Below are 14,890 nucleotides of genomic sequence, written 5' to 3'. Positions count from 1 at the left end.
CACTCGGTTGTGCCTTTTCTCTGCCTTGCACATTCTCTCTATGTGAACTGGTCTGTGACATTTTCTGCAAACACTTTCTTTGAACCAACAGTCATTTGTATCATGGGAGGATTTGCCACATCGATGACATCTTTGTCTTTTTGCACCATTCAGGGACATTTTGTGCATTTAATATTCTAACCTCTTTTCTGTAGTTCTGCTGCATCCTTTGCTGCAGTCTCTAACGATATTGCAATAGTCAAAGGTTAGCTCTCTTTTGGACATGTCTCTTAATGCATCAGAAAGTCCATCTCTAAAGTCACAGTACTGGGAAAGTTTGTGCAGTTCTGCATTGTATTCAGAAATGCTTTCATCCTTTGACTGGTTCCATTTGTAAAATCTAAATTTTTCAGCAATTACCAGGGCTCAAGCAATTATGTAAAATTGTAACAATTTCGGCGAATGCCTTGCTTTCTGGCTTTTCAGGGGTTACTAAGTTGTGTAAGAGACAGTATGTTCTTGCATCCATTAAGTAAAGTGTAGGGACTTTATTTTACTCCTCCACATTGTTTACGTTACAATACAGTTCAACCGTCTCAATATACGACTCCCAGTCTTCATTAGTGCTATCAAGTTTGCCAATTTTCCCGACTGATGTCATCACCACGTTATTTTCACTTAAAATTCAGTGCTTCTTTCATTGAGTACTATGCAATGTACTCGTGCCTTTGTTAGTGTCCATGATGGCTTTCTCTGTACTGTCTGACTCCTGCTGTTTGGTACTGTAAATGTTGTCGCAGTTCATGATGGCTTGGATTGGTGTGTTTACATTGCAGCGAGAGAGAGAGAGAGAACGAACAGTGCACATGCACAGGTAACAGATCGATACATACTGCTAAGGAGTGGGGGCATGGCTCTAAAAGAAATAGATCCATACATTACAATAACGTCACTTAATTTCACTTGCCCCATCACTGAAATGTTCCCACAAGCTGTGGGCTCAATTTCAAGAACTCCTCATTTCATTTTCTCAATATTTATTCCTTGCTTATTTATTTATTTATTTGCACAGTTTGTTGTCTTTTGCACATCAGTTGAATGCCCAAGTTGATGCGGTCTTTCTTTGATACTATTATGATTATTATTCTGTTATGGATTTATTTAGTATGCCCACAAGAAGATGAATCTCAGGATTGTATATGGTGACATATATGTATTTTGATAATTAATTAACTTTGCACTTTGGACGTGCTGGCTTCAGAGAGGGTCCAGAGATAGTTCTTGGGAATGATATGCTCAATGTATGAAGGGTGTTTGATGGCTCTGGGCCTATACTCACTGGAGTATAGAAGAATAAGGTTAGATTTCATTGAAAGGCCTAGGTAGAGTAGATGTGGAGAGGATGTTTATAGTCTAGGGTCACAGGACACAGCCTCAAGATGCTCCTTTAGAACAGAGATGAGAAGGAATTTCTTTAGCCAGAGTGTGGTGAAATTAATTGACATGGACGGCTGTGGAGGCCAAGCCATTGGATATACAGCATTGGATATACTTAGGAGAAGGCAGGAGAATGGGGTTGAAAGGGATAATAAATCAGCCATGATGGAATGGCGGAGAAGACTAAATGTGCTGAATGGCTTAATTCTGCTCCTATGTTATAAGGCCTTAAGACATAGGATCAGAATTAGGCCATTCAGCCCATCGAGTCTGCTCTGCCATCATGGCTGATCCCGGATCCCACTCAACCCCATACACCTGCCTATTCACCATTTCCTTTGATGCTGTGACTGATCAGAAAACAATCAACTTTCACCTTAAATACACCCACGGACTGGGCTTCCACCGTGGTCTGTGGCAGAGCATTCCACAGATTCACTACTCACTGGTTAAAAAACTTACTCCTTACCTTAGTTCTAAAAGGTCGCCCCTTTATTTTGAGGCTGTGCTTCCAGTTCTAGATACCTGCACCAGAGGAAACTTTCTCTCCACATCCACCCTATCTAGTCCTTTCAATATTCAAAGCTTTCAATGAGATTCCCACGCACTGTTCTAATTTCCAGTGAGTACAGGCCCAAAGCTGCCAAATGCTCCTCGTATGTTAACCCTTTCTTTCCCAGAATAATCCTTGTGAACCTCCTGGACTCTCTCCAATAACAACACAATTCTGAGATAAGGGGCCCAAAACTGTTGACAGTACTCTAAGTGCAGCCTGACTAGTGTCTTATAAAGGCTCAGCATTATCTCCTTGCTTTTATATTCTATTCCCCTTGAAATAAATGCCAACATTGCATTTGGCCACTTTACCACAGAGTCAACCTGTAAGTTAACCCTCTGGGAGCCTTGCACAAAGACTCCTAAGGCCCCCTACATCTCTGAAATTTGAATTTTCTCCCCATTTAGGTAATAGTCCGCACTATTGTTCCTTTTACCAAAATGCATTATCATACTTTACCCAACACTGTATTCCATCTGCTACTTTTTTGCCCATTCTTCCAATTTGTCTAAGTCCTGCTGCAATCACATTGCTTCCTCAGCACTACCTACCCTTCCATCCATCATTGTACCATCCACAAACTTTGCCACAAAGCCATCAATTTTATTATCTAAGTCATTGACAAACAATATGAAAAGCAGTAGTCCCAATACTGACCTTTGAGCAACACCACTAGTCACCGGCAGCTAACCAGAAAAGGCCCCTTTTATTCCCACTCACTGCCTCCTGCCTGTCAGCCGTTCCTCTATCCATGCCAGTATCTTTCCTGTAGTCATAGTCATACTTTATTGATCTCGGGGGAAATTGGTTTTCGTTACAGTTGCATCATAAATAATAAATAGTAATAGAAATAGTAATAGTGATATTACTATTAGTAAATAGTAATAGTCATGGAAATAATAAATAGTAATAGAATAGTAATAGAAAAATAGTAATAAATAGTTAAATGGTAATATGTAAATTATGTCAGTAAATTTTGAAATAAGTCCAGGACCAGCCTATTGGCTCAGGGTGTCTGACCCTCCAAGGGAGGAGTTGTAAAGTTTGATGGCCACAGGCAGGAATGACTTCCTATGATGCTCTGTGTGGAATAAGTCTCTGGCTGAATGTACTCCTGTGCCCACCCAGTACATTATGTAGTGGATGGGAGACATTGCCCAAGATGGCATGCAACTTAGACAGCATCCTCTTTTCAGCCACCACCGTCAGAGAGTCCAGTTCCATCCCCACAACATCACTGGCCTTATGAATGCCATAGGATTTTAACTTGTTAAGCAGTCTCATGTGTAACTCCTTCTCAAATGCCTTCTGAAAATCCAAGTAAATGATATTCATTGCCTATCCGTTGTCCACCCTGCTTGTTACTTCCTCAAAGAATTCTAACAGATTTGTCAGGCAGAATTTTCCTTTACAGAAACCGTGCTGACTTTGACTTATTTTATCCTTAGTCTCCAAGTACCCCGAAACCTCATCCTTAATAAGAGACTCTAACACTTTCACAACCACCGAGGGTGGGCTAACTAGCCTATGATCACCTTCCTTTTGCTTCCTCCTTTCTGAAAGAGTGGAGTGACATTTGCAATCTTCCAGTCCTCTGGGACCATGCCAGAATCAAGTGATTCTTGAAAGATCCTGACCATTATCTCTCCAGCAACTCTCTCAAGACTCTGGGATGTAATCCATCTGGCCCAGGTGACTTATCCACCTTAAGATCTTTGAGTTTGCCCAGCACTTTTTCCTTTGTAAGAGCAATGTCACTCCTGCTCCCTGACACTCACAGACCTCTGGTACACTGCTAGTGTCTTCCACAGTGAAGACTGATGCAAAGTGCCCATTAAGTTCATCTGCTATTTCTTTGTCCCCCATTACTACCTCACCAGCATCATTTTCCACTGGTCCACCATCAGCTCTCACCTCCGTTTTATTCTTAATATAAGTGAGTATCTTATTTCTTGTATGAACAGTATGTAAAGCAAAGTTTTGAATGTACCACGGTAAATGTGAGAATAATGAACCAATTGCAATTTTTAATAAATGCCATAAAATAGACTGGTATGGGGAGGCATGTGCACCTCTCTCAGAGGGTTCAGCGGGTCTGGCGGCACCACCTCTCGCCGTGTTGCTGAGCTCAACACCGCCGTGTAGCCACAACACAAACACGTGGCGCCCTGGCGGGCTATATGCAAACTAGGCCGGCAATGTAGGGGCGGGGCCTAGCATTCCGCGGCACCAATAACATCCGAACCTCTGGCTGTCATGTTGGTTCTGGCCAATGACTGAGGAGCCCCATCTGTATTCTCCCGTTCTGCATATTAATGACTCACACGTTCGACCAATCGCAGCCGGCGTATGTAAATTATTCCAGGGGCAGTGCGCTGATAGGATGAACGGGGAGCCAGGGCGCTTATGGGACCCATGGCAACGGCGGAGCTAAACAAGCGGGCTGTGCATCGAAGCACTGGCGGCAACCGAGGGTCGCCCTGGCAACGCCCCTATCAACGGAGCTTGAGCCGGAGGCCGGAGGCCGGAGCCCGGAGCCCGGAGCCCGGAGCCCGGAGCCCGGAGCCCGGAGTAGCGGCGGCAGCGGTAGGCCAGGCGAGGCAGGGGGAGCCCGGAGCCAGTGGCGGCGGAGGAGAGACAGCGGAGGCGGAACCTTCATCGCGCGGAACCTTTGTGCGGGGCTGCGGCGGCGGGACTTGCCCGGGGACGTTGGCGGGGAGCCGGAGCCGGGGGCTGCGCGATGTTCAAGAACACGTTCCAGAGCGGCTTCCTCTCCATCCTCTATAGCATCGGCAGCAAACCGCTGCAGATCTGGGACAAGAAGGTGAGGCGCGGCTCCGAGGCCTCGGAGGGTGGCCTGGGCCCTCCCAGGGTGTCTGGCTCTCTATTTACTTCCACTCGCATCCCTGCGGCCCCGTTTCCCGCCCGCCCCTGTAGGTGGGGTTGTTGGGATTGTAGAAGGTGATGAAGGTCCAGAATTTCTTCAGGAACGACGACGAACGCAGTTGAATGGTTGTTTTCAAAAATGAATTGAAAGCAATGTGCCGGCGGGGGCGTGTGGATAATGGACGGGATTGGGGTCACCCTAACAGGGAGGAGGCCGCAGCTCGGTGGTCTGCTGTGTTGTAGAGAGTCTGAGTTTGCAGACGATATGAAGATGGGTGGAAGGGTAGGGAGTGTTGAGAAAGCAGTGAACCTGCAGGCAGATTCAGACATTCGGAGAGTGGGCAAAGATGTAGCAGAAGGTAAACTAGGGAGATGCATGGCCTTGCCATATGGTAGAAAGAATGCTTTAAAAAATAGAGTACTATTTTCTAAACGGGGAGTGAATTCAGAAATCGGAGGTGCAAGGGGACTTGATAGTCCTTGTGTAGGATTCCATAAAGGTTGACTTGTAAGTTGAGTCGGTAGTGAAGAAGGCAAATGTGATGTTGATTTGAGAGGTTGGTCACGACTAGACTGAACTCCAGCCTCAGCAAGGACCTGGACCCATTGCAATCTGCCTAATGCCACAATAGGTCAATGGCAGAGGCAATCTCAATGGCTCTCCACACTGCTTTAGACCACCTCAGCGGTGTGTGTTTAGCCCACTGCTCTGCTCTCTGTATATACACATGGCTGTGTGGCTGTACATAGCTCAAATACCATCTATAAATCTGCTGACAATACAACCATTGTTGGTAGAATCTCAGGTGGTGACGAGAGGGCGTACAGGAGTGAGATATGCCAACTAGTGGAGTGGTGCCGCAGCAACAACCTGGCACTCAATGTCAGTAAGATGAAAGAGCTGATTGTGGACTTCAGGAGGGGTAAGACAAAGGAACACATACCAATCCTCAGAGAGATCACAAGTGGAGAGTGAGCAGCTTCAAGTTCCTGGATGTCAAGATCTCTGAGGATCTAACCTGGTCCCAACATATCGATGTAGTTATAAAGAAGGCAAGACAGTGGCTATACTTTATTAGCAGTTTGAAGAGATTTGGCATGTCAACAAATACACTCAAAAACTTCTGTAGATGTGCCGTGGAGAGCATTCTGACAGGCTGCATCACTGTCTGGTATGGAGGGGCTACTGCACAGGACTGAAAGAAGCTGCAGAGGGTTGTAAATCTAGTCAGCTCCATCTTGGGTACAAGCCTGCAAAGTACCCAGGAGATCTTCAGGGAGCGGTGTCTCAGAAAGGCAGCGTCCATTATTAAGGATGTTGAAAACTCATGGCATGCCCTTTTCTCACTGATTCAGGATCAGCTTCTTCCCCTCTGCCATCTGATTCCTAAATGAACATTGAACCCTTGGACACTACCTCACTTCTTTTAAATGTACAGTATTTCTGTTTTTTGCACATTTTGTAATCCATTCAATGTGCATAGTGTAATTGATTTACTTATTTATTATTTTTTTATTCAATTTTTTTTCTCTTCTAGATTATGTATTGCATTGAACTGGTGCTGCTAAGTTAACAAATTTCATGTCACATGCTAGTGATAATAAACCTGATTCTGATTCTGAATTTACTATAATTCCTATCTCGTTGAAGAAGTGAAATCATTTCATTTTCACTCCCGACTGTTTGTAGCATCTCCAAGCCTGAATGCTTGAAACCACAGTGAGCAAAACAGTTTTGAATAGTGTTGCTGCTTATTTCTGACTGCCTATCAGTGCTTTTTGAAAACCAACATGTGCAACTGACACTATTAAACACTGATCACTCCAAGCACGGTGTAGTGTCAAGCAGCCACACAAGTGTACATATGATAAAAACTGTTCGGCAACAGTCTCTTGTCCCAATTAAGTGGCACAGTGTCCCAATTAAACAAAGGGAATTGTGACTGTTTTCTCAATTCGATTTTGTTCCTTAAGAGTTTTCCCAAATAAGTGACAGCCCTGACTAAACAATAGCCCAATTAACTGGAATCCACTTTATATGTTGAAGCCCCCCTGCATGTGGGTTGCAGGGGGGCCTGCAGATGCTGATACTGACATGTTCTTTCCCCCTCCCCTTGAGGTGTTTGAGGCCACAGGTTTCCAAAGAAAACTGGGGGGGGGGGGGTGGCCACAGTGACCTTATTTATTGAGATACAATGCAGAGTAGCCCTTCTGGTCCTTTGAGCCATGCACTCCGCCCCCCGACCCCCAGGCGATTTAACCCTCGCCTAATCACAGGACAATTTATAATGACCAATTACCGACCATCGGGTCAGTCTTTGCACTGTGGGAGGAAACTGGAGGGAACTCGAGCAGTCACGGGGAGAGGTACAAACTTCAAATGAACCACAATCGTCTGTACTGAAAAGTGTTGTTATGCGGGTTTACATCATCATTAAAGGCTGAGATAAGGTGAATGGTCATAGTTTTATTCCCAGGGTAGGGGAGTCTAAAACCAGAGGGCAAAGGGTTACGGAGCGAGGCGTTTTAGAGGGATCTGAAGCGTAAGTTTTCACAGTGGGTGCATTGTGGTCTGGAGGAACGTTATTTTGTTGGGTTGTAGATATTGTACGTACCTTCAGGTGACAGTAAACTTGAACTTGGTAACAGAACATCTTCGTGTTGGGATGGTGTTTGACTCTCACTGCTCCAGTCTGTGTGGCTGTGCGAAATGGAACTGCGGTAACTAGGGGACTGCCAGTGAACTGTTTAATTGAATTATTACTGTCATGTTTACCAAGGTCTAGTGAAGAACTTTGTTTTGCATGCCATCCATACAGATCATTTCATTACACAGTGTATTGCGATACCACAAGGGAGAGCAATAACAGAATGCAGAATGAAGGGTTACAATTGGTCTGTTAGCACTGCACTAAGGTGAAAGGTCATAACGAGCTGGACCGTCGGGTGAAGTGTCCATCTTATTGTGCTAGGGGGCCGTTCAAGAGTCTAATGACGTCTGTCCTTGAGCCTGGTGGTATGTACTTTCAGGCTTCTGTATCTTCTGCTGGATGGGAGGGGGGAACAAGAGAGAGTATCTGATGTAGGTGGGGTTCTTTGATTATGCTGGCTGCTTTACTGAGGCAGTGAGAAGTATAGACAGTCCATGGAGGGGAGGCTGGTTTCTGTGATGTGCTGAGCTGTGTCCACAACTCTCTGCAGTTTCTTGTGATTGTGGGCAAAGCAGTTGCCATGCCAAGCCATGATACATTTGGAAAGGATGCTTTCTGTGGTGCACCTGTATTAAGTTGGTGAGGGTCAAAAGGGACCTACCAAATTTCCTTGGCTTCTGGAAGAAGTAGAAAGTGTTGGTGCATTTTCTTGCCTGTATCATCTATGTGGTTGGACTGTTAGTGATGATCACTACTGGAAACCTGAAGCTCTTAACCTCAGCAACATTGATGCCTAGTTCCCAGCATTTCTGAACACCGTACCAAAGCTCAGCCCCCTCCAAGTGATTGTTCCTACTGCGTCCTTGGCCTCTGCAGTGAAGTGAGACACTCTGTCAGGGCACACAAGTGCGAAAAGATGTTTTTCCCTGTGGCTGGCTAAATATTTTTTCACCAGGTTTCAATATTTACTCAATTTTTTATTTTTTTGAGGCTTTGCAGAAGGTGCAGGTGAGGTTTACCAAGTAGACTCCTGGATTAGAGAGCATGTGTGATGAGGAGATGTTGGACAGAGTTGGGTTGTTTTCTCTGCAGAGATGGAGACCTGATCGAGGTTTATAAAATTAAGAGTAGACGGTTGTTATCTTTATCCCAGGGTGAAAGTGTCAAATCCTAGAGGACATGCAGTTAGTGAGGGGGAAAGTTCTGTGTCCATGCGCAGTGCTGTGGGAAAAGTCTGGTTCCCATTCCTATTCCTGTTTTGACTGTTGTGCCAGTCCCAGGGTGGTAGAGGTATGCCTCCAACCTGATAGCATGAACATCGATTTCTCCAGCTTCCAGAACTTTTCCCCACTCTCTTTCTGTTCTTTTCCATACCCCTCCCCTCTTTTTCTATTTCCCACTCTTCCCTCTTCTCACCTGCCTATCCCTTTCTCCTATAGTCCACTCTGCAATCCTATCAGATTCCTTCCTTTCTAATGCTTTACCTTTCCCACCCACCTGGCTTCACCTATCACCTTCTGAATTGTCCTTCTTCCCTTCCCCTCCCCCCTCACCTTTTTATTCTGACATCATCCCCCTTCCTTTCCAGTCTCGGCCAGAAATGTCAACTGTTCATTTTCATAGATGCTGCTGTGTGTGTGTCTCTCTCTGTCTCTATCTCGACAAAGGAGCAGGAGTCGGCCATTCGGCCCATCGGATCTGCTCTGCCACTCCACCATGAGCTAAACTATTCTCCCATCTACTTCCAATTTCTGGCTTTTTCCCCATATCCCTTGAACCCTGACTAATTAGATACCTGTCAATCTCCTCCTTAAACACCCTCAATGATCGGGCCTCCACAGCTGTATGTGGCAACGAATTCCATAAATCCACGACCCTCTGGCTAAAAAAATTTCTCCTCATCCCTGTTTTAACTGGGTACCCTCTAATTCTAAGACTGTGGCCTCTTGTCCTGGACTCACCCACCAAAGGAAACAGCCTTTCCACATCTACTCTGTCCAACCCTTTCAACATTCAAAATGTTTCTATGAGGTCCCCTCTCATTCTTCTATACTCTAATGAATACAGTCCAAGAGCCAACAAATGCTCCTCATATGTTAGCCCCTGCATTCCAGGAATCATCCTTGTAAATCTTGCCTGAACTCTCTCCAAGTACATCCCTTCTAAGATAGGGGGCCCAAAACTACACACAGTATTCCACCAGTGCCCCATAGAGCCTCATCAACACCTCCTTACTCTTATACACTATTCCTCTTGAAATGAATGCCAACATAGCATTTGTTTCCTTACTGCCGATCCAACCTGGTGGTTAATCTTTAGGGTGTACTGCACAAGGACCCCCAATTCCCTTTGCACTAATGATTTTTGAATTTTCTCCCCATCTAAATAATTGGAAGCAGATAGGAGAATAGTATAGCTCATGGTGGAGCAGATTCAATGGGCCGAATGGCCTACTTCTGCTCCTTTGTCTTGTGATAGATAGAGAGAGAGAGACACACACACACACACACAGCAGCATCTATGAAAATGAACAGTTGACATTTCTGGCCGAGACTTTTCTTCAAGACTGGAAAGGAAGGAGGAAGATGTCAGAATAACATATCTTCCAAAATGTACAACCATACATTTCTCAATATTGTATCTCATCTGTCATTTCTTTGCCCACTCTCCTAAACTGACCAAGTCTCTCTGCAACCTTTCCGTTTCTTCAACACTTCCTGCTTCTCCACCTATCTTGGTGTCGTCCACAAACTTAGCCACAAAACCATTTAATCCGTAATCTAAATCATCGATATACATTGTAAAAAGAAGCTGCCCCAACACCGATCCTTGCGGAACACCACTAGTAATCGGCAACCAATCAGAATAGGATCCCTTTATTCCCACCCTTTGCTTTCTGCCTATCAGCCAATGCTCCACCCATTTCAATATCTTTCCTGTAATTCCATGGGCTCTCATCTTATGCAGCACCATATCGAAGGCCTTTTGAAAATCCAAATACACAACATCCACAGCCTCTCCCTTGTCAATCTTATTCGAGATTACCTCAAAAAATTCCAATAAGTTGGTAAGGCAGGATCTTCCCTTCATGAAACCATGCTGGCTTCGGCCTATCTTGTCATGCACCTCGATGTATTTCATAACCTCGTCCTTGAGGATTGACTCCAATATCTTTCCAACCACCGATGTCAGACTAATAGGTCTGTAATTTTCTTTTTGCTGCCTCCCTCCTTTCTTAAACAGTGGAACTACATTTGCAACCTTCCAGTCCTCCGGAACCATGCCAGAGTCTATTGATTCCTGGAAGATCATTTCCAATGCTTCCACAATCTCCAAAGCCACCTCCCTCAGAACCTATGGGTGCACCTCATCCGGTCCAGGAGACTTATCTATTCTTAGTCCACTTAGCTTCCTAAGCACCTTCTCTCTAGTTATCTTGACTATCTAATTCTATTCCCTGAGACCTCTGGCTATCAGGTATGTTGCTAATGTCTTCTACTGGGAAGACCGATGCAAAATACTTGTTTAGTTCCTCCGCCATCTCTTTGTTACCCATTATAATTTCTCCAGCATCATTTTCAATTGGTCCCATATCTACCCGTGTCACTCTTTTACTCTTCATATATTTAAAAAAACTCTTAGTATCCTTTTTTATGTTAATTGCCAACTTCCTTTCATAATTCATCTTTCCTAATGATTTTCTTAGTTTCCTTCTGTAAGTTTTTAAAAGTCGTCCAGTCCTCAGTTTTCTCAATAATTTTTGCTTCCTTGTGTGCTGTCTCTTTTGCTCTTATTTTAGCCTTAACCTCTCTCATTAGCCACATTTGTGCCATTTTTCCATTCATGATTTTCTTTTTTTCTTGGAATGTATTTTTCCTGCACTTTCCTTATTTCTTGTAGGAATTTCATCCAATTCTGCTCTACCGTCCCTCCGAATCGACTTGGGTCGGTTCCTCTCTCATACAACTGTAATCTCCTTTGTTCCACTGAAATATCGATACACCTGATATCAGCTTCTCCTATTCAAATTTCAAATGTCTCTGTCTCTCCCTCTATTTCCAGCAACCACAGACTTTCTTGTGCTTATATATAGGACTTTTGCACATCACTGTTTTTGTCAACATGGAGTTTGTAGATCTGGCGAGAACAGCGGATGTTGGGACTGGAGAGGGTGGCGTGCTGTGGAAAGGGTGTGGGCGGATGGCAGAGGAGGAGTGCCAGGGATGGGGGAGGTGGGGCGGATGCACACCCACCCAGCTCTGAGACATCAGGCAAGGTCTGATCCTGATTGTCTGATCCAAACAATTGGTTTATTGATCATTACAGAATGTCTCCGCAGTCAACAGGATGAATTGCAACGGAAAAGGCGGACAAAATTGAAAAGGGTGAATACAGGACTGAAGGTGTTGTATCTGAATGGATGAAGTTTGTGGAATAATATAGATAAACTTGCAGCACAGTTGCAGATTGGCTGCTGTGATGCTGGTTGAAAGATTATAGCAGGGAGCTTAATGTCCAAGGATGCGCATTGTATCAAAAGGACAGGCAGGAAGGCAGAGGAGGCGACATTGCTCAGTTGGTAAAAAAAAATGAAATCAAATCATTAGAAAGATGTGACATGGGGTCAGAAGGTATTGAATCATTGTAGGTAGAGAAAGTTAAGGAACTACAAGGGTAAAAAGTCCCCATTGGGAGTTGTATAGAGACCCCCAAACTGTAGTTAGAGTGTGGTGTACAAATTACAACGGGAGATAGAAAATGCATGCCAAAAGGGCAGTGTTACTATAGTCATGGGTGACTTCAATATGCAGGTAGATTGGGGAAAATCAGGTTGGTGCTGGATTGCAGGGGGGGGGGTGGAGGGGGGTATGGTTTGTAGAATGAGCCCACTAGAGCAGGGGTCCCAAACCTTTTTTGCACTGCGGACTGGTTTAATATTGACAATATTCTTGCAGACCGGCCGACGGGTGGGGTGGGGGGGGGCGGGGTGGGTGGATAGGGTTGCCAACGGCCAAGAGTAGCAGTCAAATACGTTGTGTTTACCCTGAGAAAGACTACCATGACCATGAAGCCTTGCACGGGCACCTGTGCGCATGCGTGTATGTGCTGATTTTTTTTTCTACAAATTGTTTTTGGCGATTCTGTCGGGGGTGTGTTAATCACGACCGGAATATAGGTGATGTGGTTAATACACTCAATTTCGTTTCTAAAAGGGTTAATCTAACGAATTTAATATTAAACACACAGTGCATATTTTCCTGGCATGAATATAGTGATAAGTCAATTATCAGGGGAGGACAGGAGAACTTGAGGTAAGTGTTGAACGAACTTCCAGTAGAAGTGGTAGAGGCAGGTTCGATATTATCATTTAAAGAAAAATTGGACAGCTATATGGACAGGAAAGGAATGGAGGGTTATGGGCTGAGTGCAGGTCGGTGGGACTAGGTGAGAGTAGCGTTCAGCACGGACTAGAAGGGCGGAGATAGCCTGTTACCGTGCTGTAATTGTTATATGGTTATATAAGTCAATAGCATCATAACATTTTAAGTAACATATGGATATTAAACACACAGCGCATATTTCCCCCGTATGAATATATAAAATCATTGCAACGCACAAATATCGCTGAATCAGTGGGAGCCCTGGGCTGAATACTTGTTTTCCTACAACAAGACGGTCCTATCGAGGGGCGATGGGAGACAGTGATACTCGAAGGGGGTTCCTTATGTCCAGTCTATTCCGCAATTTAGTTTTCGTTGCATTCATTGCAGAGGTATGTTGGAAATGGAAGCAACGTTTTCAGTGCTTTCGTGGCTATCTCAGGATATTTAGCCTTGACTTTGATCTGGAATGCCGGCAGAGATGTTATGTCAAACATAATTTTCAGCCCGCTGTTATTTGCAAGCTCGAGGAGTTGATCGCCTTCCCACGCTGACGTGGATGACACGCGGGTAATGACCTCGCGTGCATTCAAGCTCCACAGTGCATGACAGGGAATGAGGAAAGGTGCAGTTGACTTATATCGCCAAATCATATCGTTTCCTCGCGGCCCGGCAGCACATGCTTTGCGGCCCGGTGGTCGGAGACTGCTGCACTAGAGGATCAAGTATTCTTGATTGGGTGTTGTACAATGAGCCAGAATTGATTAGAGCGACTAAGGTAAAAGAACCCTTAGGGGTAAATGATCATAATATGATCAAATTTCCCCTGAAATTTGAGAAGGAGAAGCTAAAGTCAGATGTTTCAGTGTTACAGTGGAGTAAAGGGAATTACAGAGGCATGAGAGAGGAGTTGGCCGAGATTCATTGGAAAAGAACACTGGCAGGGATGATGGCAGAGCAGCAATAGCTGGAATTTCTGGAAGACACAGGATATATATATAGAGGAAGAAATATTCAAAAGGGAAGATGACACAATCATGACTAAAAAGAGAAGTCAAATCCAACATAAAAGCCAAAAAGAGGGATTATAATAAAGCAAAAATTAGTGGAAAGTTAGAAGATTGGGAAGCTTTTAAAAACCAACAGAAAGCAACTAAAAAAAGTCAGTAAGAAGGTAAAGATGGAATACAAAAGTAAGCTAGCCAGTAATATTAAAGAAGATACCAAAAGTTTCTTAAGATACATAAAGTGTAAAAGAGAAGCGAGAGTGGATATTGGACCACTGGAAAATGATGCTGGAGAGGTAGTAATGGGCGACAAGGAAATAGCGAACAGACTGATTAAGTATTTTGCATCAGTCGTCACTGTGGAAGACACTAGCAGTGTGGTGGAAGTTCCAGGTGTCAGGGAACATGAAGTATGTGAAGTTACCATCACTGGAGAGAAGGTTCTTGGGAAACTAAAAAGCTTGAAGGTACATAAGTCACCTGGGCCTAATGGTATACATACCAGAGTCCTGAAAGAGATTATGGAAACATTAGTAATGATCTTTCAAGAATCACTAAATTCTGGAATGGTTCTGGAATACTGGAAAATTGCAAACGTCACTCCACTTTTCAAGAAGACAAAGAGGTAGAAGAAAGGAAACTATAGACCGGTTAGTCTGTCCTCAGTAGTTGGGAAGATGTTGGGGTTGATTATTAAGGATGAGGTCTCAGGGTACTTGGAGGCACATGATAAAATAGGCCATAGTCAGCATGGTTTCCTAAAGGGAAAGTCTTGCCTGACAAATCTGTTGGAATTCTTTGAAGAAATAACAAGCAGAATAGACACAGGAGGATCAATCGTAGTTTTTTGAAGGCCTTTGCCAAGGTGCCATACGTGAGGCTGTTTAACAAGCTACGAGCCCATAGTATTACAGGAACGATTCTAGCATGGATGAAGCAGTGGCTGACTAGTGGCAGGTAAAGAGTGGGAATAAAGGGAGCCTTTTCAGACTG

General features: G+C 44.3%; 1 protein-coding gene across 1 annotated transcript in view; it reads left to right on the top strand.

Moving 5' to 3' along the window:
- Positions 1-4,495: 4,495 nt before the first annotated feature.
- Positions 4,496-14,890, top strand: part of LOC140195616 (cilia- and flagella-associated protein 20) — a 31,486-nt gene continuing 21,091 nt past the window's right edge. The window contains exon 1 of the mRNA XM_072254266.1: positions 4,496-4,796. Coding sequence (XP_072110367.1) covers positions 4,713-4,796 — 84 coding nt within the window. The 5' untranslated portion in view covers positions 4,496-4,712. The remainder of the gene's footprint in view (positions 4,797-14,890) is intronic.

Source organism: Mobula birostris, chromosome 3 (genome assembly GCF_030028105.1).
Source record: "Mobula birostris isolate sMobBir1 chromosome 3, sMobBir1.hap1, whole genome shotgun sequence".
NCBI classification, from domain to species: Eukaryota; Metazoa; Chordata; class Chondrichthyes; order Myliobatiformes; family Myliobatidae; genus Mobula; species Mobula birostris.
This window is presented reverse-complemented; position numbering and strand designations above follow the sequence as displayed.